Source organism: Podarcis cretensis (assembly GCF_951804945.1).
Source record: "Podarcis cretensis genome assembly, chromosome: Z".
In the NCBI taxonomy this organism is placed as follows: domain Eukaryota; kingdom Metazoa; phylum Chordata; class Lepidosauria; order Squamata; family Lacertidae; genus Podarcis; species Podarcis cretensis.
Genome location: NC_137184.1, coordinates 23,613,834 through 23,639,422, shown reverse-complemented (window position 1 = coordinate 23,639,422; position 25,589 = coordinate 23,613,834). Strand labels below are relative to the sequence as shown.

The 25,589-nt window shown below is 44.9% G+C and overlaps 2 protein-coding genes and 1 long non-coding RNA gene across 3 annotated transcripts in view; 2 read left to right on the top strand and 1 right to left on the bottom strand.

Moving 5' to 3' along the window:
- Positions 1-11,469, top strand: part of MTMR8 (myotubularin related protein 8) — a 44,720-nt gene extending 33,251 nt beyond the window's left edge. The window contains exons 13-14 of the mRNA XM_079961700.1: positions 662-788; positions 1,283-11,469. Of these exons, the coding sequence (XP_079817826.1) occupies positions 662-788; positions 1,283-1,585 (430 nt within the window). The 3' untranslated portion in view covers positions 1,586-11,469. The remainder of the gene's footprint in view (positions 1-661; positions 789-1,282) is intronic.
- LOC307207675 (uncharacterized protein C8orf48) overlaps positions 1-25,589 on the bottom strand; it is a 391,608-nt gene that overhangs the window by 281,920 nt on the left and 84,099 nt on the right. The window lies entirely within an intron of this gene.
- Positions 1-25,589, top strand: part of LOC307207741 — a 281,967-nt gene that overhangs the window by 237,005 nt on the left and 19,373 nt on the right. The window lies entirely within an intron of this gene.

Below are 25,589 nucleotides of genomic sequence, written 5' to 3'. Positions count from 1 at the left end.
GAAGAGACTAAGGCTGCCTCCCCCAGTCCTGGTGCTCTTCAGAGGTTTTGGGCTACAACTCCTATCAACCCCAGGCATCACAGCCAATAGTCTGGAATGATGGGAGTTATAGTCCAACAACATCTGGAAGGAACCAGGATGGGGAAGGCTGCTGTAAAGAAAAATTAAAATTTTATTGCTTTGCTTGACCTCAAAACAAGGAAAACGCATGTTTGAAATCCTTCACTAGAAGCAATTCCAGTAGAAATAACTGATTGTGTATACTGTTGTACACAGTGTTGTCTATCAAAAGGCATGGACACAATTCCCTTGTGGCCAGAACTGTGAAAAAAGTTGTTGCCTGGGATTGTGCTGCTTCACTGGGTGAAGAAGCCCCTTCCCAGAGAGAAATGTTTGCCAATGTTATTGTGAGATGCTTTGAGTTCAGTGTTATTGGAAGAGCTGCATACAAATATTAAATCAATCAAATGTTGAAAACTCTTTTGAATTCTGAAGTGTACCTCTTCCTATCAGGTTTATTTAACATGAGGAGGATGGGGGTTATTACACCTTATAAAAACTTCAGATCGCTTTCTGTAATAAGGAAACACACTTACATTGTCATCATCATCATCCCCTTCACAGATCTTAGTTTCTCTTTTTCTCTCCCCCTTTCCTTGAGGTTCTGGTGTGGCATGTATAACCGCTTTGACAAAGGAATGCACCCAAAACAGTGTGTATTGGATCATCTCCTAGGCTGCATCAGCCAGAAAGTGGAGCTGGAGGGTGTTGCTACTGACTTGGAAAATGTAAGTAGTGCACAGCAATGAAATACATGTTCAGAAAAAGAAAGCCTAATCTTGCAATGCAGGCCTTCACAATACAACTGAGATTGGGAAAAAGGAGGCACTTTTCACTGGAAGGTAGGTGTGGAATTATCCCAAACTGTGCCTTAGTATATCCATGCCTTTGCAGTCCTAGGCAGCCGGCAAAGCCACAGTACTTGTGAAGCTTACTGCGGGCTGTGTTTTGGTTTGGTGGTTTACTAGCTGTGTGGGAGTCTTCCAAGTGCTCTGTAATTCTATCTTTAATAATGCTGTCTGCCGATTTTACTGTGACCAGTTAGGGTTAGTCCAAGATGTTACCCAATAGGTACATAATATCAGCTAGGTGTTGAAGTGCTTTCCTTCCTCCATTCCGACCTGCTTCACCAGAAGATCTGATATTTGTAAAGCAATGATGCTCCATATGCTGGTCTCAAAAATGCTTTTATTCTCATAGTTCATTCTTTCTTCTGATATAGAAGTTGCCTCCCTTAGAGGGACCGCTGCCAGATGAGGTTTCCATCTTATCCAAAATGGTTACTGCATCAACTGTCTGTTCCAAGTCCCCAATGCTCAACACACCCCAGGACTATGAGGATGAGCCTCCTGCCCTGTTGGCTAATGGCATCCTGGCAAGGGAGGAGGGAGATGAACCTGATCAGCAGCTGAAGAGCCAAGAGGGTCTTGTTAATCCCCGCGACATTCCAGGTGGCGACAGCAGCAGCAGCAGTAGCATCCGTGGGACCATCCAGCCTGAGGCTCGAGCAAGAAATCTCCATTGAACTGGTCTTTGCATCTGCCCTGAGCCATAGAAAATTGGCAATAAAGCATGCAAGACCTGTGGCCCGGTGCTGGGAGAGCCACCTCACTCACGTATGGCTAAGTGTTGTGTTATGTATTTTGGAAGCAAGGGAGGAGGCTGGTGTTCAAAGGCTTTCAAGAGCAACCCATGGGTTTGCATGGGGCTGGCTTTTGGGCTGCCACAAATAGTTTCTGGGCATATCTTCCAGAACAGCCACACATGTTCCTTTTTCTGGTGCAAGTACACATGGCTTCTGAGGCAGGTAGCCCTTTCCAAGATGAGGAAGTTTTTTAAAGCCACAAGGTTTCAGATACATGGATTAAAAAGCATTGTGAGCTACTAGCGAATGGAAGAAAATGCCAGTCCATATTAGAGAGGCTTTCCTTGGCTGGCTTCTGACACCTTGCATGGGAATTCTATTCAGTGGCAACATTGGGTTAATATTTGCTGGCCCCTGCACATATTTTTGTAAGCAGTTGTGCCTTTTTTGTTCTTTTTTCTTTTTTTAACTAGAGATTACGGTTGCGTCCAACCATTAGCAATGTGATGTTTTATTACTGTGATATGTGGCTGTAATGTGCAAGTATGTGATCTTTTTTATTGATACCTTTTTTAAAACACAAAACAACCTGTTTTGAACCTGTCTTGCTGATAGTTTATATCTTTATCAATGTTAATGAGCTTGAATAATATTGTGGCATGTAGATGAAGTGGCGATAGACTATGGTCAAAGGTCTTAAAGCATCTAAAGTCTTGGCTGCTCAGTGACATGCCATTTAGCTTCCACTCATTCCTGGAGGTCTAGTCCAAGCACTGTCTGGGTTACTGTGCATCTTTGCTGGTATAGGAGTGGGTGCACAGACTCTCCACTCCACCCCACCTACAGTGTTACATGTGCACAGAAACCCAGTTACATAAGGCAACACATTCTCAATCTTCCTGGCTTTCAGGATAATGAATCACATGAATTCATTAACCTTGTGGAACACCTGGTTCATGCATAGAAGGAAGGAGGGCAGCACAACTATTATTCTACCATGGGAAGCCTCTTGTCAGCTTCCTAAATATCTGAGCTGGACCAAAGTGTGATTACTGTGACATATTTGAGACAAAATGGGACCGAGGTTTCCCATTACATCTCTTAGGAATTGCCTTGTGTGATTTGCTATTGACTTCCCAGAGTGAAGGATTTGGAAATAAAATGTATGAGTTTGTAGTGCTTCCAGTTCCACCATTATTGAAATAGATGCACAAGATTTGTGTTGTTTTATGCTTGTTAGTGGCACACTCCTTATCTGAGTGAGTGAACTGCCACCATGCTATAGATCAGGGGTGGGGTACCTTGGCTTTCCAGATGTTTGATCCCAATGCCCATCATCCCTGGCCATTCTCTGTGTTGGTTGGTACAGATGAGAGGCAGCTGTATTCCAGCAACAATCGGAGTGTCACAGGTTCCCTATCTTTTTTTTAATACATTCCTTATTGGGTAAAATAGTGATACGTAGGCTTGGAGATTCCTGCTGACTTAACAAGAGGAAGAACAGTTTGCACTTGCAAAATACTAATTTTTCCACAAAGCACTAACATACAGTGTAGCATCCTACATTTGTTTTTTACTCCCCATCCCCCACCCCACTGTTGTGTATTTGCAGTTTTGGCAACAGGAGTGAATCAAAGTGAAGCACTGCTCCTTGGAATCTTCTGCACTTATCCAGGGAAATGGGATTCTAGGCACTAAAACACTGTATCCTATTATGATAGAAAAAAAGTCTCTTCATAAGTTAGTCACAGTTCCTGACTTGCCATTAGCAGCTGATTTCAGGACTGTGTTTTATGGAATACATTTTGAAATATTGTACAGTTATCCTGTCTTTATGACCAGCCTGGCATTTTCTCCGCATGTAATATTGCCAGAATGGTATATGCTTTGCCAGGACACTGAGCTCTGGTATTCTAATAAAGGTGCTTCTTAAGAATCTCTGCCTGGTTAGACGAGAACATTTCGCCTCACTTCCTCTTAGCCTTGCTGCTCAGAAATCCATTAACAATATGCTGCTAGAGAAGATGCAAGCTTATGCTAATGCATATTTATCTTGCTTGTTTGCTTTTTGACCTGCTGGTCTTTTTTTAAAAAAACACAAAAAACACAAAAAACCTTCATTTTCAGAATATAGAAAAGGGAAGAAAAGTCAGGACTTGAAACCCTAATTAAGCACCGGGTCCTGATGAAGAGAGTTGAAACAGTACACATACATAACAATTATTAGCAAGCAAATGTGTGACCAAATATATTGATGCCAATCCATGGGCACTAAAAGTCACACAAGTTGCAGTTTCTTTCCTGTAAAGCAGGTGTGCAAAAACCTTATCAGCCCAAAGGCAACATTCCTTCCTGCAGAACCTTCCAGAAGCCACATATTGGTGGTAAATGAAGCCAGAGCCTAAAGAGGGCAGATGTAAGGATGTGACTCTCAGCAGGCCACATTCCAGGAGCACAAAAGTTGGATGTTACTACAGCTACCCATGCAGGCAAGCAAGAGTCATAGTTGTCATTCAAGCACAGATTCCAGCCATGCAAAAACACTCAAGCATGTACCAGAGCGTTAGTGAGTAGCATGGCTTGAGTGGGGGGTGGCCTCATGTTGTGGGGCAGCATAGTGAGAGTCCCAAGCAGAGGAAAAGGCCTGGAGGGCCACATCTGGCCTCTTGGGCCGGAGGTTCCCCACCCCTGCTGTATAGATGAATTAAGTCCTTTGTTACACTGTTTTTAAAAGGAAAGCAACTTTTTAAAATATGAATTATGTAGGAGTAAGACATTCCAGTCAAAGGTGAGAAAATGTTAAACTATGCATTCAAATGTACCTCTGTAATAAGCACCTATTATCTTCTAATACTACTATATAGCATTTGCTAAGTGATTCCGTTTAAATTTCAGTATTAATGTTGTTCATTGTGTTCCAAAATCAACTTGCCTCTTCCTGGGGTAAAAGCACCTGTTATCTGACCAGTGTGATTTGAATGGAAAACACATTAGAATCATAGAATTGTAGAGGTGGAAGGGACCATGGGGGTCATCTAGTCCAACCTCCTGCAATGCAGGAATCTTTTGCCCAACGTGGGGCTCGAATGCACAACTCTGAGATCTCATGCTCTACCGACTGAGCTATCTCCTAGTAACTAAATTCAGTCTTCTGAAAGAATGGTAGTTGCAAGCTTTGAAGCTGTGATTCATGTCTCTGGAGAAAGTTCTGAAAGCACTTGAATCTTTGCCTGATTGCTGAGATTTTGGATTCTTGCCATTAAGACTCAGTCATAAACTTCATTATCTCAGTCTTTTATCACTACTGAAACATCTTCATTCTGTGCTAGCCTGAAGTGATCACATTTTCTTCCATTTCTTCAAGAAGATCACCAGTTGCTATCTTTTTCTTTGGGCGACACCTCTTAAAATATATTTTTCCTTCCTTGTATATCTAGTTCCTTCATTTTGTTAAACACAATCCCATCCAATCTAATAAACTTTTCCAGCCTTGTAGTTTTGATCTCTAAGCCTTTCTAGCCTTTCATCTAGTATTAAAGTTCCTTTCCTCATGTAGATTGATAGAAAACTGTAACGTTAGTTCTTAGTAAACAAGAGGATAAGTTTTCAAATAGGGATGCTTACAAAATTCTCCCCATCTGAATTTCTTATAAATCAATGTGGAGGGGATCCACTTTACTCCATATTACCTTAAACTTGCTGAAGTGGCACTAATGTATCATTAGTCCAAAAAATTTCAGTTCCTAGGTGTTTTGTTTGGTCTCATGTGAAACTCATCAGTTTTCAGTCTACTCCCCCCCCCCATTACAGATACATTCACCAGAGCCTAGTACGTATACTGATTAAGCTGTGGGAATCCTGATACGTAGATCAGGAACGATCAATCTGTGGCTCTTGGACTAATTTCTTGCATGTGTTGAGGAAGAGGTAAACAGAGGAAGCTTCCTTATACCAAGTCAGATCCTTGACCCTTATACCAGGTCAGGCCCCATCTAGCTCAGCATTGCCCACACTGACTGGCAGCAGCTGCCCAGGATTTTAGACAGAGTCTCTTTTCAGCCCTTCTTGGAGATGAACTTGAGACCTTATTCATGCAAAGCAGATGCTCTACCACTGAGCTGCAGCCTCTTTTGGAGTGGGGTGGAATGACAGGGGGGACCTGTTCACTTTGAGTTCTGGCCCGACTCACCACCATCTGGAAGCAAATACAGTCCTCAAGAGAAAAAGCTTTCCCCATCGCTATGGTAGGTTGAGATCCATTTTTCCTGACTGTGATTTAATCAATCTGGATTCCATTGGTGTGTGCATTAGTCACATGGAAGTAGGAGAAATATGTGAATTAAGAACTGCAGTGCCTGCTACAAATTCACATGTTTTATAGTCCTTGCCCCATCTAGAAAGTCATGCATGACCCAGTAAATCCATGGAATAAAATTGGGGTGTGGGGAGCGAACTAGCCATCCCTAACTTTTAAGATATTTAGCTTGTGCCATGAAATGTAACATTTGGGGTGGAGGAAGGAAGGCAGGGAAGGAAGATCCATAACAAAGTAGAACGGAAATAATTATTATAAGAGTTATTTCATGTTTGTACACAAGTAAGCTTATATTTTGTCAAACTCAGTTACAAAATGTTTTTTAAGAACTGAAATGTTCCCTTTATGCTGGAAACAGATTCTGTAGCATCTACCTCTCATTATATTCAGAGATCAATTTGCTCTCTCCCTTTTCCTTCAGACTTCGTCAGAGGAGATAGCCAAACATTCCTTGCTAATGTGAAGTAGTCTGTTAATAAACTGATTTTATTGCATTGTTTTCTCTCTATAGATATTATTAAAACAAAATATGATACCTAATTTTTCAAAGCGGTTTAAGCAAAAAGGGATTGTGGTAAAATGGCAAATGCAGTCCAGTGTAAGCAAGGGTCAGGTTATGTACCTGAGGCAAAATAATAATAATAAATTTCACATACATATGCTCTTGGGGGATGAACTGCTGGTGAGTGACCAGGAATGAGACCTTGGGGTTGTAGTGGGTATTTTAATGAAAATGTTGACCCAGTGTGTGGCAGCTGTGAAAAAAGTGAATGCCATGGTAAAATAAAACTGCCAATATCATAATTCAAATAATGCAAATCTATGATGCAGCCACTCTTGGAATACTTCCCTCAAAAAGGATATTTTTCATGGAAGAGGTTATGAAAAGGGCATCTAAAATGATCAAGGGGGTGGAGCAGCTCCCCTATGAGGAAAGGTTACAGCATTTAGTTTGGAGGAAAAGCAAGTAAGATTTTGTGGCATGGAGAAAGTAGAGAGAAGTTTTTTGTCCCCCATAATACTAGCACTCAGGGACATCCAATGCTGGAAGAATCAGGACAGAATGTATTTCTCCACCCAGCAAATAGTTGAAATGTGGAAATTGTTCCCACAAGAGTTAGTGATGAACAGTAACTTGGATGGCTATAAAAGAGGATTGGATAAATTCATGGAGGATAAAGTTATCAATGTCTGTTGGCCAAGATGGTTATGTTCTGTCTTCACTTGATGCTGGGAGGCTTCTCTTGTGCTCGGATCCTACTTGTGGGTTTTCTTTAGGCATTGTTGGCCGCTTGAAAAACAGAATGCAGAACTAGATGTGCTTTGTGGTGATCCAGCAGGCTCTTCTTATATTGAACTTGTCGCACAGCGAAGTCAGAACGCAGAGTCAAAATTCACAGTAAAAAAGAAAAACTTGTACTGAAGTAAACAGACTTCTTTACAAACACTGTACAAACAATAATGGAAGAGAGCAAAGTAAAAAGAAGTAAAGTGCACACCGAGCCCATGTATTTATCCTTCCTGGTTCCATGTGACTTCCTGTAATTGAAACAATATAAGGAAATGAGTTAGAGTGAGTCAGCTAGAAGAATGAATCTGCACTTTGCAGCCTTTTCCAACACTTTACTGCTTCTGCTCCCAAAGACCGTTGTCACACGACAGAACTTTCCATCTTATGCCTTGCTCACGTTTCTGTCCAAGAGATGTGCATATCTGAAAGACTATCTTTGCATGTGGACAGATGTACATATTCTGGAGGTAGGCTGTATCTCTTCACGTATATGTCTGTACCAGAGGTGTACTGGTTCAGTTAAGAGATGCAAGTAATTCTTATGCAGGCAAGCTCTGAGATGAGTTGAGACGAAAGAAAAATAGGCTTTTATTTTGAGCAGTACACTTTCTACTTAAAGTTTGTGTGTAAGATCTGTATGCTAAAAGTCTACACACACCTGAATGTACCAGGTCACTTGCACTGACGTGTAGTGCATTAGCAGGCAATTTCACCAGACTGCATAATGTAGCTCTTCTCTCCAGCAGTTGGATCATTTTTGACTTCTCTAATTATGAACAACATTTTCCATGTCAAGAACAGAAATACAGAAGACTGTTGAAAACGCTGTAGCACGTCCTTGGGCCTCCTATATCAGATATAATTGGCTTCCCACTGTGGCACCAAGCAGAGTCTAGATTTCTTAAAGCTCTTACCTGCTGCTAAAAATAGTGTTTAGGGATGAATGGGAAATGGGAAGTCTGAAGATGTCTGCCCAAGTCTATCCATGAATAGATTTCATGAGGCTCCTTTTCTCAATGGATGTGGAGCGATTTACCTGATCACGCCCACTGGTCTTCCCTAAGGGTCTGTCTTTTCTGATCCTCCTTGCATCACTGTTACCTCTGGTCTTTATTTGACTCCCTTGTGTTTCCTTCTGCTCAGTATGCCATTGCAATTAGGAAAAAATGCCAAAGGGGGGGAACCAGTGCCAGGTGTTTACATTATACCTGTCATGGACATTATAAAGGGAAGGCAAGGCCTCTCCTGGTTCCCACTCAAAACACAATGGCAGCTGCTCTTCCTTGAAAGGGTGGAATAGATCTTTAGTGAAGCAGAAGTAACAGTACAGACCCAGTGACCAGCATAGAATTATAGTAGGATCAGAGCTCTGAGAAAGTGACAGTAATTGGCAGGATTCGTTGGGCTAGAAGCAGGCATTCCAAGTTCAAAGAGTCCAAGATCAGGGCAAGAAGTTCAGAAATGCACTGAAGCCAGAGTTCTCACAACCAACTGCCAAGCTTTTAAAGGTGGGGTTTGCTTATTCATGAGATCCCTATACCTTGTGTGAATGTTGAACTTGCAGACATGCACTGCATTGGTGATGGTGGGGTGTCTTCCCACCTGCAGAGCTGCCATGAGGTCCTGAATGACAAGGCTGTGCCCTTCATTTCTGTATCCTTTACACACACACACACACACACACACCGAGTAGTTGGCTGATGCCCTCCCCAGACTGCACTGATACTGACTTCTCTGTTGGAGGGATTCCCACCACCCCATCCGGGGCTGCCGGACTCTGGGGAAGGGGTGAACCTGCCTCCTCCAGTCTCTCTTCCATTGACACAGCTCCCACTATCCCTTTCTCCTCATCACCTTCCTTGTTCTCCACAACTTTCCAACCCTAAGTCTGACAGAGTCTCAGGACTCACAATATAGCTGCTGCTGCTGCCCCAGTCTTTTATGAAAACACAAGATGGGCACTGGCTAATACTGTCGAAGCAAAGTGAGTTCCTGTTAGCTGCTTGCTTGCTTCCTTGCTTATGATCAGTATGTGGAGTTGGGCAACATGATGCCACACAGACACCTATAACCTTGTAGAGTGCTACCAGCAACTGGGTGGGGAGCTATTACTTGTAATGGTGAGTGATTATGCCATGAATAGGTAAAGATAAGAAGATCCTGGTAGAGCAAGCCAGTGACCCACCTAGTCCAGCATCTTCTCACAGTGGGCAGCCAGATGCTTATGGGAAGCCCCAAAGCAGCAACCAAACGCAATAGCACCCTAGCCACTTGTGATTCCCAGCAACTGGCATTCAGAGACATACTGCCTCCCAACAAAGGAGGTAAACATGTGGTCCTCCACATGTTTGTTTTTAGACTCCCAACTCCCATCAGCTTCAGCCAGCGGCCAGGGATGATGGGAGGTGGTAGACCAGCAACACCTGGAGGCTCACAAGTCCCCTATCCCTTGGTTCAGCCAAGCTTACCATGCCATCACTACCACATGGAAGAAAGGGTAGCATGGACAAAGTCTGGGTTCATCGCTGTCAAACACTGCCCCCCTACGCACCTGCAGGTAGTTGTGTGTAAAATAGCTGTGTGATATGATGACTTCCAGTCCATACAGTGTCCCCTGTTACCAGGTTAAACCATAAACTATGACTATGAAAGGGAAAGTAGAATTTGCACAGCAAGGGTGAGAGGCCCCATTCTCCAGTTCTTGCTGAGCATTTGCATTAGTGATGCAATGAGACACAGCACACATTGCTTGGGCTCTTGTCTGGTTGTCATTGCGTGTTATATAATTTGATTTGAACATAGCTGTTGGACACGAGCAATCGTGGAACAGACTTCTGATTTTACATCCCTCCTCCTGCTTTATTCACCCTTCATGGTTTCATGGCAAAAGTCATCCTTCTTGCATAATGGTACTTCTCTCTTTTCCTCCCAATAACACCTTGTACCTTGAATACTTCAAGAGCACATTTTACCTACACAGAGCCTTCAACTCCCACAGAACCCCAGTGCATTGCAGAGGATAATAGGACATATTCTGCAGTAGCCTTCCCCAACCTGGTGTTCTCCAGATGTTTTAGACTGGGGTAGTCACCTTTTTAATACCTACCACCCACTAATGCATCTTTCTTGATGGTAAAATTTCCTTACCACCCACCAGTGCTCGATGGAAGGAGGATTCAGCTTGTGCCGTAGAACCCCCTACCGCCCACCTAGAATCCTGAAACGCCCAGTAGTGGGCAGTAGGGACCAGGTTGACAACCCCGGTTTTAGGCTGTAACTCTCACCAGCGCCCCCACCCCCTATCATGGCTTGAGCTGATAGGAGTAGAAGTCCAAAGCATTTAGAAGGCATATGTTTCAGGAAGGCTGTTCTTCCATCAAGGAGAGCACTTGACCAAGCTTATTGATGAGCCTTGTGACCCTAGGACATGACACAGAACACACCTGCTTCTTCTCTGTGGATCAGCAGGAGGCTGAAATGCTTCTGAATGATCCACAGGACTCCATACCATCCAACATTTCTCCAATGAAAATAGGGACATCCTAAGGAAAAGTACTTTCTAGGATAAAATCAGAAATGGGCGGCTTTTCTAAATGAGGGACATTCCTGGAAAATAGGGACACTTGGAGGGTCTGCAATCATGGGAGTTGTAGTCCAGCAACACCTGCAGGCAACACATGTTCTCACCCTGTTCTAGGGCCCATTAAGGGATGCCGGAAGAGGGTAGGAACATCTGTACTACTCACCACAAACATTAATCCAACTGTGTGTGCATATTTGTATGTATATATGTGTGTTTGTGGAGCAATGTAATTATTGGGTTGTGCAGTGTGTCTGTTTCTGTTTTTTAAAGTGAGCATACAGAGATTGCTTCCAAAACTGCCAAAACTTTTGTAGTAAGTTTAAATTACATCCAATATTCAAGCTGAAATGTTTTTTTTCCAGTTTCTGTAAGCATACTGGCCATATTTTGTCTTAAAATATTGCTGTCTTGAACTATGTGATTAATGCCTCACTGTATGTCAGTTTGAATACATTTCCGTGGTCCAGTTTCACTTGATAAACTGCTTAAAAAACAAACAAGAAAAATATGTTACTGCCCCTTAGAGTGGGGCATTGCATTATTTAAAATGTGGTTACAAGTCTCATGGAGGGTTTAATTTGTACGTATTGCTTTTTTATTTCGTATGAAAATGAATAAATTCCTTGCATTTTTTTTTTTAAAGATACAGCTTTTGTATATTTCTTGAATATTGATTAAGAGAGCTGTGGTAAGAATCACAAAATACCACTTCTTTCTGTCCAGAGAAGTTTCTCTTGAATGAAAGAATTGTGTTTCCTGGAAAACACCTTTGGCGCCAACCGTGGGTTTGAAGATACCGGTGCCGTCTCAGAACCATTCCTGGAATTAAAACAAGCAGCCCATCCCCTGCAGGCTTACAATCCAAAACACACACACACCACACACCAGTGAATAGGGGTACAAAGGAAAGTGGGAAGATCAAAATCGGACACCAATTTGTAAACTTTTTTTTTTTTTTTAATGACCAGCTTGCATAGTTCAGGGGCAGGAGGTGTCTGGAGAGGCTTGTCTTTTGGCAAAGCTAATGCAATGAGCTCTGCTTTCTAACTCTCCCACCAAAAGAATCCAACGGAACTGCTGTTCCCATGGGACAACTGAGGGGGAGGAGGTATCTAATGCAGCTGCCTTTCAAGTTACTCAAAATCTTATCGCATGGATGGTATTTGTTGCTAGCTGAGCACTTATAACACAGGAAGGTAGTTTCAGCTGCACGATAGCATCTGTTGCTTAGACTCTGTGTGTCCTTCCCAGTAAACAGAAAATCCGGTGCATAATTAAAAATTGAAGCCTAGTGGGAAAGGGACAGTACCATGCTAAGATTGATGTTCCTGTTTCAAGGTCAGCCTTCCTGATGAAGGGTAGCATCCATTCCTTTCTCTCTCTCTCTCTCTGTCACACACACACACACACATACACACACTACTGAAACCTCACCATTTGCTGCCTTTCTTCAGAGACTTCTTTGGTGGAGCATACTACTATTCCCTTCCATCATTTCAACCCAAAATTTGGTGCACAAAAGCACCATCTGTGGCTTTCCCACATTTTGGAAAAGGTATAAAGCTAGGGTGGGGTGCTTGGGACCCTTCAGAAGCTCTTGGACTCCAGCTCACATCAGTACATGGCTAATAGTCATGGGTGTTGGAAGCTGCAGAAAGCACCTAAGGGAATCTGAAATCTTCAGTCTGCTTTTTTTTTTTTTTGTAGACTTTATACTATATTGCTTATAGTATATTAAAGGTACAGGGACCCCTGACCATTAGGTCCAGTCGTGACCGATTCTGGGGTTGCGGCGCTCATCTCGCTTTATTGGCCGAGGGAGCCGGCATACAGCTTCTGGGTCATGTGGCCAGCATGACTAAGTCGCTTCTGGCGAACCAGAGCAGCACACGGAAACACCGTTTACCTTCCCACTGGAGCGGTACCTTATTTATCTACTTGCACTTTGACATGCTTTCGAACTGCTAGGTTGGCAGGAGCAGGGACCGAGCAATGGGAGCTCACCCCGTAGTGGGGATTCGAAACACCGACCTTCTGATTGGCAAGTCCTAGGCTCTGTGGATTAACCCACAGCGCCACCTGCGTCCCTTATAGTATATTGCTTTATACTAAAAGTCTCATTGTGATTTGCAATATATACAATGCAATAAAACATAATGAAAACATACCAAAAAATGCACAATAGCACTGTGGTAACGCGGGTGGCACTGTGGGTTGAACCACAGAGCCTAGGGCTTGCCGATTAGAAGGTTGGTGGTTTGAATCCCCGCAATGGGGTGAGCTCCCATTGCTCGGTCCCAGCTCCTGTTAACCTAGCAGTTTGAAAGCACGTCAAAGTACAAGTAGATAAATAGGTACCGCTCCAGCGGGAAGGTAAACGGTGTTTCCGTGCGCTGCTCTGGTTTGCCAGAAGCAGCTTAGTCACATAGCCCAGAAGCAGTATGCTGGCTTCCTCAGCCAGTAAAGCGAGATGGATTGAGTAACTAACAGCAATGTCATTAAAGCTGCCTGTGTACTGTAACTGGTGTTACCTGGCACCAGAATGATAGTAAATTTGATGCCAGGTGAGCTGCCTGGGGAAAGCAATCCAAAAACTGGCAGCAAGGTGGGTGGGAGGTACTGTTATTTCTGAATCTGGAGTTTGCATTGCAGCAGGGAACTGGATATATTTAGAACACAGTAACTAAACGAAATTAAACCATGACTATGTGCAATGTACCACTTGATCTTTTGGTGGTTTTATTAAGACAACTAGGTGGGGTAGTTTAAACATGTGGCCACAAACATGTAGGTGGCATGATACAACTTTCAGAACTTACTGGCAAGATGTGCAGATGGGAGACAAGATGTGCCTTCTGTTTACTGACTTCTGCCAGTCTGCAGCAAGGCTATTTAGGTACTTAAAATACTCATGTCACTTTTCCTTCTGCAATTCAATGCAGCTAACAGACATTGTAAAATACAATAAAAATCCATGTTCGTCCTAGACAAACAGGCATTTCAGAACCTGGCACATCATGCTTATTTCTCTTAGAAATCAAGAAGAGAGAAATAATACTGGATTTATGAGAGAATGGGTTTTGTTTTTTGGTAACATTTTGGAACGACTAATAATAATAATAATTATTATTATTATTATTTTTATTTATACCCCGCCCTCCCCAGCCAAGGCCGGGCTCAGAGCGGCTTACAAGCAATAATAAAAACAAGTTGAATGACAAACAAATTAAAAACAAAATTAAAATACAACATTAAAATATTAAAATGTAGCCTCATCGCAGGAGGAGAAAGAAAAGAAAAAAGAAAGAGAGGGAGGGAATCAAATTGGCTCCAAGCCAAAGGCCAGGTGTAACAACTCTTGTCTTACAGGCCCTGTGGAAAGAAATCAGATCCTGCAGGGTCCTGGTCTCATGAGACAGAGCGTTCCACCAGGCCGGAGCCAGAGTTGAAAAGGCCCTGGCTCTGGTTCAAGCTAATCTAACTTCCTTAGGGCCCAGGACCACTAGGGTGTTGCTATTTATGGACCGTGAGGCTCTCCGTGGGGCATACCGGGAGAGGCGGTCATGTAGGTACAAGGGTCCTACGGCCGTGAAGGGCTTTAAAGGTCAAAACCAGCACCTTAAACCTGACCCTGTACTCCACTGGGAGCCAGTGCAGCTTGAAAAGCACTGGGTGAATATGCCCCCATGGCAGAGACCCCATGAGGAGCCTCGCTGCAGCATTCTGCACCCACTGGAGTTTCTGGGACAGCTTCAAGGGCAGCCCTGCGTAGAGGTGACCGTCGCATGGATCACTGTGGCCAGGTCGGTGCGGGAAAGGTAAGGGACCAATTGCTTGATGCGGCGAAGGTGGAAAAATGTCGCCTTGGCTGTTTCTGTAACTTGCGCCTTCATGGAAATGGAGGCGTCAAGGATTATACCCAAACTCTTAATGGAAGGCAATGGCACTAATTGGGCCCCCGCAAGAGAAGGGAGTTGGTCCCTCATCCCCATGACATCCCGACCCAGCCACAGGACCTCTGTCTTCAAAGGATTTAGTTTCAATCGGCTCCCACGAAACCATCCAGCCACAGCTTCCAAGCATCTGGTCAGTGTGTTTGGGGCTGAGTCGGTGTGGCCATCCACCAGCAGATAGAGCTGAGTGTCATCAGCATATTGGTGACAGCCCAGTCCAATGCTCTGGATAATCTGGGCAAGGGGGCGCATAAAGATGTTAAAAAGCATTGGGGAGAGAATTGCGCCCTGCGGCACTCCACACACCAAGGAGTGGCGCGACGACATTTCCCTCCCTAGTGCCACCCTCTGTCCCCGACCAGAGATAAAAGAGCACAGCCAGTTACGGGCTATGCCCTGTATCCCCACGTCTGCGAGGCGGTGGTCCAGAAGATCATGATCGACCATGTCAAAGGCTGCTGACCAATCTAAAAGGATCACCAGCCCTGACCCGCCTCGATCCAGCTGTCTACGGAGATCATCTGTTAGGGCAACCAGAGCCGTCTTGGTCCCAAAACCAGGACGGAAACCGAACTGAAATGGATCTAAAGCCGATGTTTCCTCCAGAAACCTACCAAGCTGTTCAGCAATCGCTCTCTCAATTACCTTACCCAGATATGGAAGATTTGAAATTGGGCGGTAATTGGATAGGTCTAAGGGATCTAAGGAAGTTTTCTTTAAGAGTAGACACACCACTGCTTCCTTCAGTTCCCCTGGGAATGTCCCCGTGTCAAGGGACAAATTGATAATTTCAACCAGGGGGGTCCGCGCAACATCTGGACACTCCCTAATCGGCCAAGGCGGGCACGGATCAAGGAGGCAGGTGGTGGGCCTACCAACTTGGAGGAATCTATCCACATCAGCAGGGAGTATCCGATCGAAATGGTCCAACACTGGACCTGAAGTCAGTCGAGGGGCCTCCAGTTCAGTCACTGTATCTAAATTGACTGGGAGGTCATGGCGGAGCAACAGGACTTTCTCCGCAAAAAAGCTCGCAAATGCCTCACAGCTGTGGGTCGAATTTGTGCTTAAATTTGGTTGTCCTCCTAAGGACGTTATTGACCTAATTATTTTAAAAAGTTGTGCCAAGCGAGAGCTAGCGGATGCAATGGAAGCTGCAAAGTAAGATTTCTTAGCAGCTTTCATAGCCATCTCATAGGCTTTCATAAGCGTCCTATAAGATGTTCTTGAGGCTCCGTCACGAGTCCGTCGCCATACTCGCTCTAGCCGTCTGAGAACCCGCTTCATTTTCCGGAGCTCCTCAGTAAACCAAGGGGCCCAGTTTCAACGGGGTCACAGAGGGCGCTTAGGTGCGATCTCATCAATGGCGGCCAAGAACCGGTTATTCCAGTCCTCAACAAGGTCATCTAATGAGACGTCAGGAGGAGCAGGGTCCCAAGATGCCATACAACCTTGTAGTATTCTCTTCATTACTGTGAGTTGTAAGTTGGCGGGTGTGTGTGTGTATTTGTTTGTTTGTTTGTTTGTCTTCTGCCTACTAACTGTAGTTCTTAAGGTGGCTTTTGCAATGTATTTAAAACACAACAGTTATACACTGTCAATAAGCAAGGCAAAGCTGTATACAAATTGTATATACAGTGGTGCCTCGCAAGACGAAAAGAATCCGTTCCGCGAGTCTCTTTGTCTAGCGTTTTTTTCGTCTTGCGAAGCAAGCCCATTGACGGCTTAGCAGATTAGCGCTATTAGCGGCTTAGCGGCTTTTAGCCGCTTATCAGTTTAGCGGATAAGCGGCTTAGCGGCTTAGAAAAGGGGGGGAGGGGAAAAAACCCGCAGGAACTCGCAAGACATTTTCATCTTGCGAAGCAATCCCATAGGAAATTCATTTTGCGAAGCACCTCCAAAACGGAAAACTCTTTCGTCTAGCGAGTTTTCCGTCTTGCGAGGCACCACTGTAGTGAATTTTGTTTGGTATTCCTATTTTGCAACAGAATTAGTTAAATAAAATGCAATAAGAATGTATCCCTATCAGTGAGAGGGTTCAAAGGCAACATTTCTGCTATGCATCCCGTCATTGTACTCATTGCCTTCTGAACTCTGCAGAAGTTGGGTGTTCTTTAAATATTTATGTGGGCTTAGACTTTTTTTAAAAAAAGAGAGAGAGAAAAAACTTGCCGTCAATTTTTTTGCCCTTTTACACAAATTAGTCTTTTTTTCTATTAGCATAATTAAATTGCTAACATTAATACAGAAATGAAATGCTAAGCCTTTGATTTTCATTTTGGAACTCTTCGGCAGGGTAATGGCTTCCGTTGTGGAGTCATTCTCAGCCTCTTTCTAAAGGTAAAGGTACCCCTGCCCGTACGGGCCAGTCTTGACAGACTCTGGGGTTGTGCGCCCATCTCACTTAAGAGGCCAGGGGCCAGCGCTGTCCGGAGACACTTCCGGGTCACGTGGCCAGCGTGACATCGCTGCTCTGGCGAGCCAGAGCCACACACGGAAACGCCGTTTACCTTCCCGCTGGTAAGCGGTCCCTATTGATCTACTTGCACCCGGAGGTGCTTTCGAACTGCTAGGTTGGCAGGCGCTGGGACCGAGCAGCGGGAGCGCACCCCGCCGCAGGGATTCGAACCGCCGACCTTTCGATCGGCAAGTCCTAGGCGCTGAGGCTTTAACCCACAGCGCCACCTGCGTCCCTTCAGCCTCTTTCTATTAATGAGCATTTACCGGTATCTACAATTTAGAGATGCCAAGCACCTGTGGATGTCAGGCATAGATTATGAAATGCAGAACTATATATACCCTCTGCTTAAAATATACCGGAATTTTGTGTAAAGAAAAGCAGATTTGTAAAAACTTCAATTTTAAAAGTAAGATCAGGTTTCTCCTACACAATGAAATTCATTCCTAACCACCATTTATAAACACAGGAAATACGATCGTGCAAAAAGTATTGCATCGTCATCCACTTTCAGGCACCTGATAAAACACTTAGTAAATATACTTATTAGACAGAATGATCCCAACACCCGCTGAAATATAACTGTGTTTAGCTCCTTTTCATCCTTCCCTTTTTTTAATGGGGAGTGGGTGGAATTGCACAGGTGTGATGAGCTTCTCTGCCCCAGCCCTGCAAAGCCCCTCATACTAGCCAATCTTGCTTCAGGTAAAGAAGGGGCTTGATCATTCAGCAAAATATGGCTTGCATAATCTCAAGTCTTGTGGAGGAGAGCAATTGCCTGAAATAAGCAAAAGGCAGTTCTAGAAATAAGCAAAAGACAAAAGGCAGTTCTAGAACAAACTAATAACAACTGGCCAGCTTGTGACTCCAACTCCTATCAAGCCCAGCCATAGCTTAGCTACCCTTCAACTAAACACCCCTTAATCCTTCTCCATTATAAATCCAGCAAATTCTCCAGCAATGGATTTCCTTTAAAAATAATAAGTAATCATTGAATCCCTGGCCATCTCTTTTTGCAAGAAGCTATTGACAGAGCCTCTCTCCTCTCTTTGAGACTGGTGGATGCCTATGAAAAAACAGATTCCCTATGGCAGAGATGAGGCAGCTGTGGCCTTCATGATTAAGGAGGGAAGAATCTGTTCTAATTTTCGCAGTCCTAAATTGAACTTTCCCTGTTTCTGTATCAGGCTGTGTGCACACTATATATTGAAAGCACACACTCCCTAAGAATCTTGGGAACTAGTCTGCAAACAGTGCTGGCAATTGTGAGATAACCAGGTTACCCTGACATTGACAGTAAGGGGGACATGTGAATTGACACAGATATAAATGTTGTTAGGAGGGGTAAAAAGAAAGAGAAAGATCAAAAGTTTGCAAAGGGTTCGAGTAATCTTGCAGGTAAACATGCTAGGTATTGAAGGAGCAAAGAGAGTGGATTTAATTGGAAGATCTTTTCACGTGCATTGTGACTTATTCAATGGAAATGTCATTTTATGGATTTCCAAATATTGTCAGCATGCAACAGCATCCACACCCTGAGAACAACTTCAATTGGCCAGCTAAACCAGGTGCGGATTGCTGATGGGGCTCAAATCCTTGGTGAGTTAGGGACTTCCCTGCATGCAAAGATAAGATCCAGCAGATTGAGCAGACGAGACCAATAGTGGGTCCAACGGTTAAGAAGGTGGTTTCTGCAGGTGCTGTAGAGGGAAGTGAGGGGCAAATGGGCCTCATCAATCTGGGCAGGTAGCCCATCCAGGAGAAGGAAAGCTCTGACCCTAAACCTCTATTGCCTTCTAGCCATACTCATTCATGAGAAATTATTTGGGAGTAAACCCTGAGGAACAATCTGTACTCGCTACCTAGTGGGACATCTTCAGGAGAAGAAAAGACAAAGGAGTAAACCCAAATCTGGAGTGAAGTCTCTAACATGATTGGATAGCACCTTCTATGCTGCCTCCTGGCAACTCCTGCAGCCAAGCTGGTGCCAAACGTATTGCTCTACTTTCCTTTGGACCACATCAGTGAGGCCCAAGGAGAGTGTTGTTGTCTGGACAGCCCAGGACCACAGGTCCAAGCCTATAGGCACCTGCTTCCCTTCCTCAGCCCATGGCCCAATTTGCAGATCACAGGTGTAAAATGGGGGTGCCAGTCCAATGCACACCTCCAGATCACAAACACAATTGTCAAGGCTGGAGATGCGTCAGATTGCTGGGAGTGCTTCCAGGGGACAGTTACAGATAGATACCCTTTGACTGGCGTACATTCATTTTCCCCCCTATATGGAATACCACAGGATGGTTTTCTACATCTAATCAGGTGGATACCTGAAGATAATATACGGTACATCTAAGTGAATTTTAACTGATAACAACAACAACAACAACAATTTATTATTTGTACCCCGCCCATCTGGCTGGGTTTCCCCAGCCAGTCTGGGTGGCTTCCAACAAAGACAAAAAATACACTAAAATGTCACACATTAAAAACTTCCCTGAACAGGGCTGCCTTCAGATGTCTTCTGAATGTCAGGTAGTTGTTTATCTCTTTGACATCTGATGGGAAGGTGTTCCACAGGGTGGGCGCCACTACTGAGAAGGCCCTCTGCCTGGTTCCCTGTAGCTTTGCTTCTCACAATGAGGGAACCGCCAGAAGGCCCTCAGTGCTGGACCTCAGCGTCCAGGCAGAACGATGGGGGTGGAGACACTCCTTCAAACTGGGCGATAGTTGAAACTGGGCGATAGTTGGCCATACTGGCCGGGTCTAAAGATGTTCTTTTAAGAAATGGTTTAATGACTGCCTCTTTCAGCAGATTTGGGAATGCTCTCTCACAGAGGGAAGCATTCACCACCCTGCAGAGCCCATCGCCCAGCCCTTCCCGGCTTGCTTTTATTAGCCAGGATGGGCAAGGATCAAGGAGACAGGTGGTTGGTTTCACGCATCCAAGCAGCCTGTCCACATCCTCAGGGGTAACGGATTGAAATTGATTCCATGCAACTTGACCAGACAGGGCTCTAGCACTCTCCCGACCCAGCCCTGCTCCCACGGTGGTGTCTACCTCCTTCCAAATATGAGTGACTTTATCTGCAAAAAACTTTGCAAAATCGTTGCAGGAGATCTTGGTGTCTTTACAAGGCCCCAGTGGTACAGGTGCTTCTGTTAAATTGTGAACCACCTGAAAGAGTCTCCTGCTACTATTTTCTGCAGATGCAATAGAGGCAGTGAAGAAAGTCTTTTTTGCCATCGCTATCGCCACTTGGTAGGCTTGACGTTGAGCTCTAACCTGAGTCTGGTCCAATTCAGAATGAGTTTTCTGCCACCGACGCTCTAGCCGTCTCAGCGATTGTTTCCTCGCCCTCAACTCCGAAGAAAACCACAGGGCTGTCCGGGCTCCATGCAATCGGAGAGGGCGCTTCGGAGCCAGACAGTCGATAGCCCTGGTTAACTCCGCATTCCAGCGGGCCACCAGGGAATCAGCTGAAAGGCCATCAACATGGGATAAAGCATCCCCTACCACTCTCTGGAAACCATTTGGATCCATTAAGTGGTGGGGGCGGACCATCCGAATCGGTCCCACCTCCCTGCAGAGGGGATGGGTCGCAGAGAAGTCCAGTTGCACCAGGAAGTGATCTGACCATGGCACTTCTTTCGTTTCACTTTTACTTAGTGTCAGATCACCAACATCCATAGAGGTGAACACCAGATCCAAGGCATGTCCGTGACTATGAGTTGGGCCAGACTTATTCAGGGACAGCCCCATGGAGGCCATGCTTTCCACGAATTTCTGAGTGGCCCCTTGTAAGGTCGTGTTGGCATGGATGTTAAAATCCCCTAGGATAACCAAACTAGGTGTCTCCAGGAGAAAATCCACCACGGCCTGAAGCAGCTCGGGCAGGGAATCCTTGGTGCAGCGGGGAGGTCGGTACACCAAAAGGAATCCTGTACTGCCTCTATTGCCCAACTTCCAGAACATGCACTCAGAGAATTGGGTCTTCCCAGTAGGATGCCTGATGCAAGCTAGTGGCTTCCTAAAAATCACTGCAACCCCCCCCTCCCCGCCCACATGACCTGGGTTGCTGTGCGTAAGAGAAACCTGGTGGACAAGCAGCAGCTAAGACAGGCCCATCTGCTTCATCCAACCAAGTCTGTTACACATGCCAGGTCAAGTCCTCCATCCACGATCAAGTCATGGATGGCGGTGGTCTTACGAATCATTAACCTAGCATTACACAGCAACACCTTCAGGTCATGTGGGTTTCCCTTGTTGATTCCTGTATCCATCTCATCAAGACCAGACCCAGAGGCAAGGATAGTCTTCAAACAATGACTATGCCTGCCTCCTCAGTAATGACATGGTCTGGTCTTAGCGTAACTCCTCCTCCTGCCCATGATCATGTCCCAGTGCTTCCCGCCCTGTGGAACATGCCCCAGCCATTGTGTTGGCTGGGGCCAACTCCCAGGCAGCCCTGAACCCGCCCCTTAAAAACAAAACACAAACAATACAACAACCAATAAAACAACAAAAAACAGAACAGTTATACTAAAATTAATCCCCAACCAGATATCCATCCCACCCCCACCCCCACCCCCAACAAAGCAAAAAAAGGGGGGGGGAGGAAAAAAACTTAAAATGCCACTGACTGCTTAAAGGTAAAGGTAAAGGTACCCCTGCCCGTACGGGCCAGTGTTGACAGTCTCTGGGGTTGTGCGCCCATCTCACTTAAGAGGCCAGGGGCCAGCGCTGTCCGGAGACACTTCCGGGTCATGTGGCCAGCGTGACATCGCTGCTCTGGCGAGCCAGAGCCGCACACGGAAACGCCGTTTACCTTCCCGCTGGTATGCGGTCCCTATTTATCTACTTGCACCCGGAGGTGCTTTCGAACTGCTAGCTTGGCAGGCGCTGGGACCGAGCAGCAGGAGCGCACCCCGCCGCAGGGATTCGAACCGCCGACCTTTCGATCGGCAAGTCCTAGGCGCTGAGGCTTTAACCCACAGCACCACCTGCGTCCCTACCGACTGCTTAAGGACATTTTAAAACACATTAGCCACTTGGAACAGGGAAGCAATAGCAGAACAATCCCGCACTTCCCCAAGGGTTTGTTCCAAATGAGTCCAGCCTCACTCTCTAGGCACTGCCACAGGAGTCCCTTTGTAGCTGGGAGAGTGAGGGCCTGGGCCACGCCCCCTGGGCCAGATGGAAAAGGCCTTGGAAGGGAGCAGGCCCTGCAGTCCTCACCACAGCCACGTGGCACCTGAATTCAGATACAGTGGTACCTCAGGTTAAGTACTTAATTTGTTCTGGAGGCCCGTTCTTAACCTGAAACTGTTCTTAACCTGAGGTACCACTTTAGCTAATGGGGCCTCCCGTTGTTGCCGCGCCTCCGGAGCACGATTTCTGTTCTCATCCTGAAGCAAAGTTCTTAACCTGAAGCACTGTTTCTGGGTTAGCGGAGTCTGTAACCTGAAGCGTATGTAACCTGAAGTGTATGTAACCTGAGGTACCACTGTACAGTATTTGTCAGGAAAAATATGTTTATGTTGGCACAATACATCCCCGTTTCATGAAGAAACCACACAAAGGAGAAAGGAGGTGGGAAATTATGGAAGAGCATGTGAATATCTGATTTATATACGTAGATATTTCACACAGGGCTAATAGCAATTTGGGTAATGACACTGGTTATTCGTATGAACATTTTAGTAAGTCAAATTGCATAAATGGCAGGGATCCAAAGCTCTCATGACCCTGATCAAGGCAACAGAAGAATATGGTTGTTTGGGCTATCCAATAAAATATATGGGTTTTGTGGCACGTGGGTGGGCAAAGTGTTGACACTCGCTTCAAATACAACATGCACGTTAGGGACCTTATTCCCTTCTGGATATTCATTGTATCCACGCCACCCCTTGCAGACTAGACAACAAAGGGATGTGAGGGAATAGATAAAAGGAGACATTTTTTTTAAAAAAAACATTGAATGTATTCTAATACCCCGTAGTGGGGGTGGGGTATTTATGAATCAACTAAGGTCAGATAATGAAATCTATGGCAAATGCTACCCTAGGAGGATTAACCAGTCTCCAGACAGAAGTTAATTTCCTGGTTAAAACGGTTCTCCATGTGGCTCTTGATTGAATCTAACTAAGCAGGGAGGTTTATGTGCTTTCTTGAACAACACCTGCTGTTATTATGTTGCTAGGAGTTGTGTAACAGAAGCCAGCTCCAGGTGTTGGCATAGGTCTTTCAAGAGCTGTATGATGCCAGGTGTAAGCCTGGGCTTTACCCGATGTTCCTGCTCAAACTATGGGCACAGGTCCTGCATACCCACTCTCTCATTCAGTGTGGTTGTAAGAAAATTGGAAGCACCTGCTCCCTGTTTTAAACTAGCCAAAGTTTGTCATTATGTCTGAATTGTGGAGAGCTTGGTTTAGCTGTAGCTTCTTAATAATCTGCGATCAACAACCATGACCTGATTGTGACTTCTCTCAACAAACCATAGTTTAATTTAAAGTTTAAGGTAACCAAAGGTACACCCAAGCACCCCAAAGTTCAGACATAAGTAGTTCAGGTTAGTTTAAAACAGGAAGTAGATGCTTCCATAAGATCATACTCAGAATTAGAAAAGGCTTAAAAGATTTTCCAGCCCAACCCTGTACCACTGGAGGAAATCTACTGCTAGGCAGCCCTCTGAAAATTTCTAATGAAGGTGAACTGAGCACTTCCAAAGACTCTTTGTTCCACTATCAAGCAGCTCATGTCATCGCGAACTCTTTCTTAAATATTTCTTATCTGTGTTCCCGTCCTACTCTTATCCAGCAATTGGCATCAATTCTTTAGCTTGGTAATACTAGGATGTTGGCCTTCTTTTCAGAACATCTAGTACCATTCTGCCCTCTAGCGGCTTAGAGCAGGAAAGGCAGGGGAAACATAACCTTTTTGTTCAAATTAGGCACATTAAAGAGGGAGAGGGAGAGAATCTCTGCTGCATATACAGTGGTACCTCTGGTTACATACGCTTCAGGTTACATACACTTCAGGTTACAGACTCCGCTAACCCAGAAATAGTACCCCAGGTTAAGAACTTTGCTTCAGGATGAGAGCAGAAATTGTGCTCCAGCAGCACGGCAGCAGTGGGAGGCCACATTAGCTAAAGTGGTGCTTCCTGTTAAGAACAGTTTCAGGTTAAGAACGGACCTCTGGATCAAATTAAGTACTTAACCCAAGGTACCACTGTATATTGTGTCGCTCATAAGAAGGGCACTAATATTTCATGCTTTACCATCCTGCTTCAGCCAGTGCTGTGTCTCTCCAAATGTTGCTGAATTAAAGCCCCCACCATCCCTGACCACAGGCTATACTGCCTGGGGCTGATGGGAGCTGGAATTCTACTGCCCTGGAAAGCCACAGGATCCCCAGCACTGCCCTATGCAATCTAAACTACAAACAGCAGAAAGCAAGCCTCTGAGTCAGGGATGGGGAGCCTGCCCTCCCAGTGTTGTTGGACTCAGTTATCCCTAGCCAACAATCAGGATGGTATGAGTTGTACTCCCAAAACATGCCAGGAACATATGTTCACCACTCCTCTGTTAGGCCCATGGTGGTCACAGAATCATAAAACTGTAATCTGTCCCACTGTTGAATGGCTCTCACCATCAAAAAGTTTTTCCTAATATTTAGTTTTTGGAATCTCCTTTCTTGCAAATGGACTCTATTGGTTCCGGTCCCACTCTCTGGGGCAGAAAAGAAATAAGCTTACTATGTAATCCCTGTGAGAACCCCTCAGATTTTTGAATATGGCTGTCAATCCCTGGGGGTCATTAGTCCAACCCCCTGCAGAGCAGGAATCTCAACAAAAGCACAGGTGGTCATCCAACGTGTGCTTTAAAACTTCCAAGGAAGAAAACTCCACCACGTACCAAGGGAGTCTATTCCACTGTCAAACAGCTATTACCATCAGACAGTTCTTCCTGGTGTTTAATAATAATAATAATAATAATAATAATAATAATAATAATTTTTATTTATACCCCGCCCTCCCCAGCCAAGGCCGGGCTTAGGGCGGCTAACAAGCAATAATAAAAACAAGTTGAATTAATACAACTTAAAAACAAGATTAAAATACAACATTAAAATATAGAAACCTTTAAATATTAAAATGCAGCCTCATCACAGGAGGAGAAAGAAAAGAAAAAAGAAAGAGGTGGAAGGAATCAAATTGGCTCCAAGCCAAAGGCCAGGCGGAACAACTCTGTCTTACAGGCCCTGCGGAAAGAAATCAGATCCTGCAGGGCCCTGGTCTCATGAGGCAGAGCATTCCACCAGGCCAGAGCCAGTGTTGAAAAG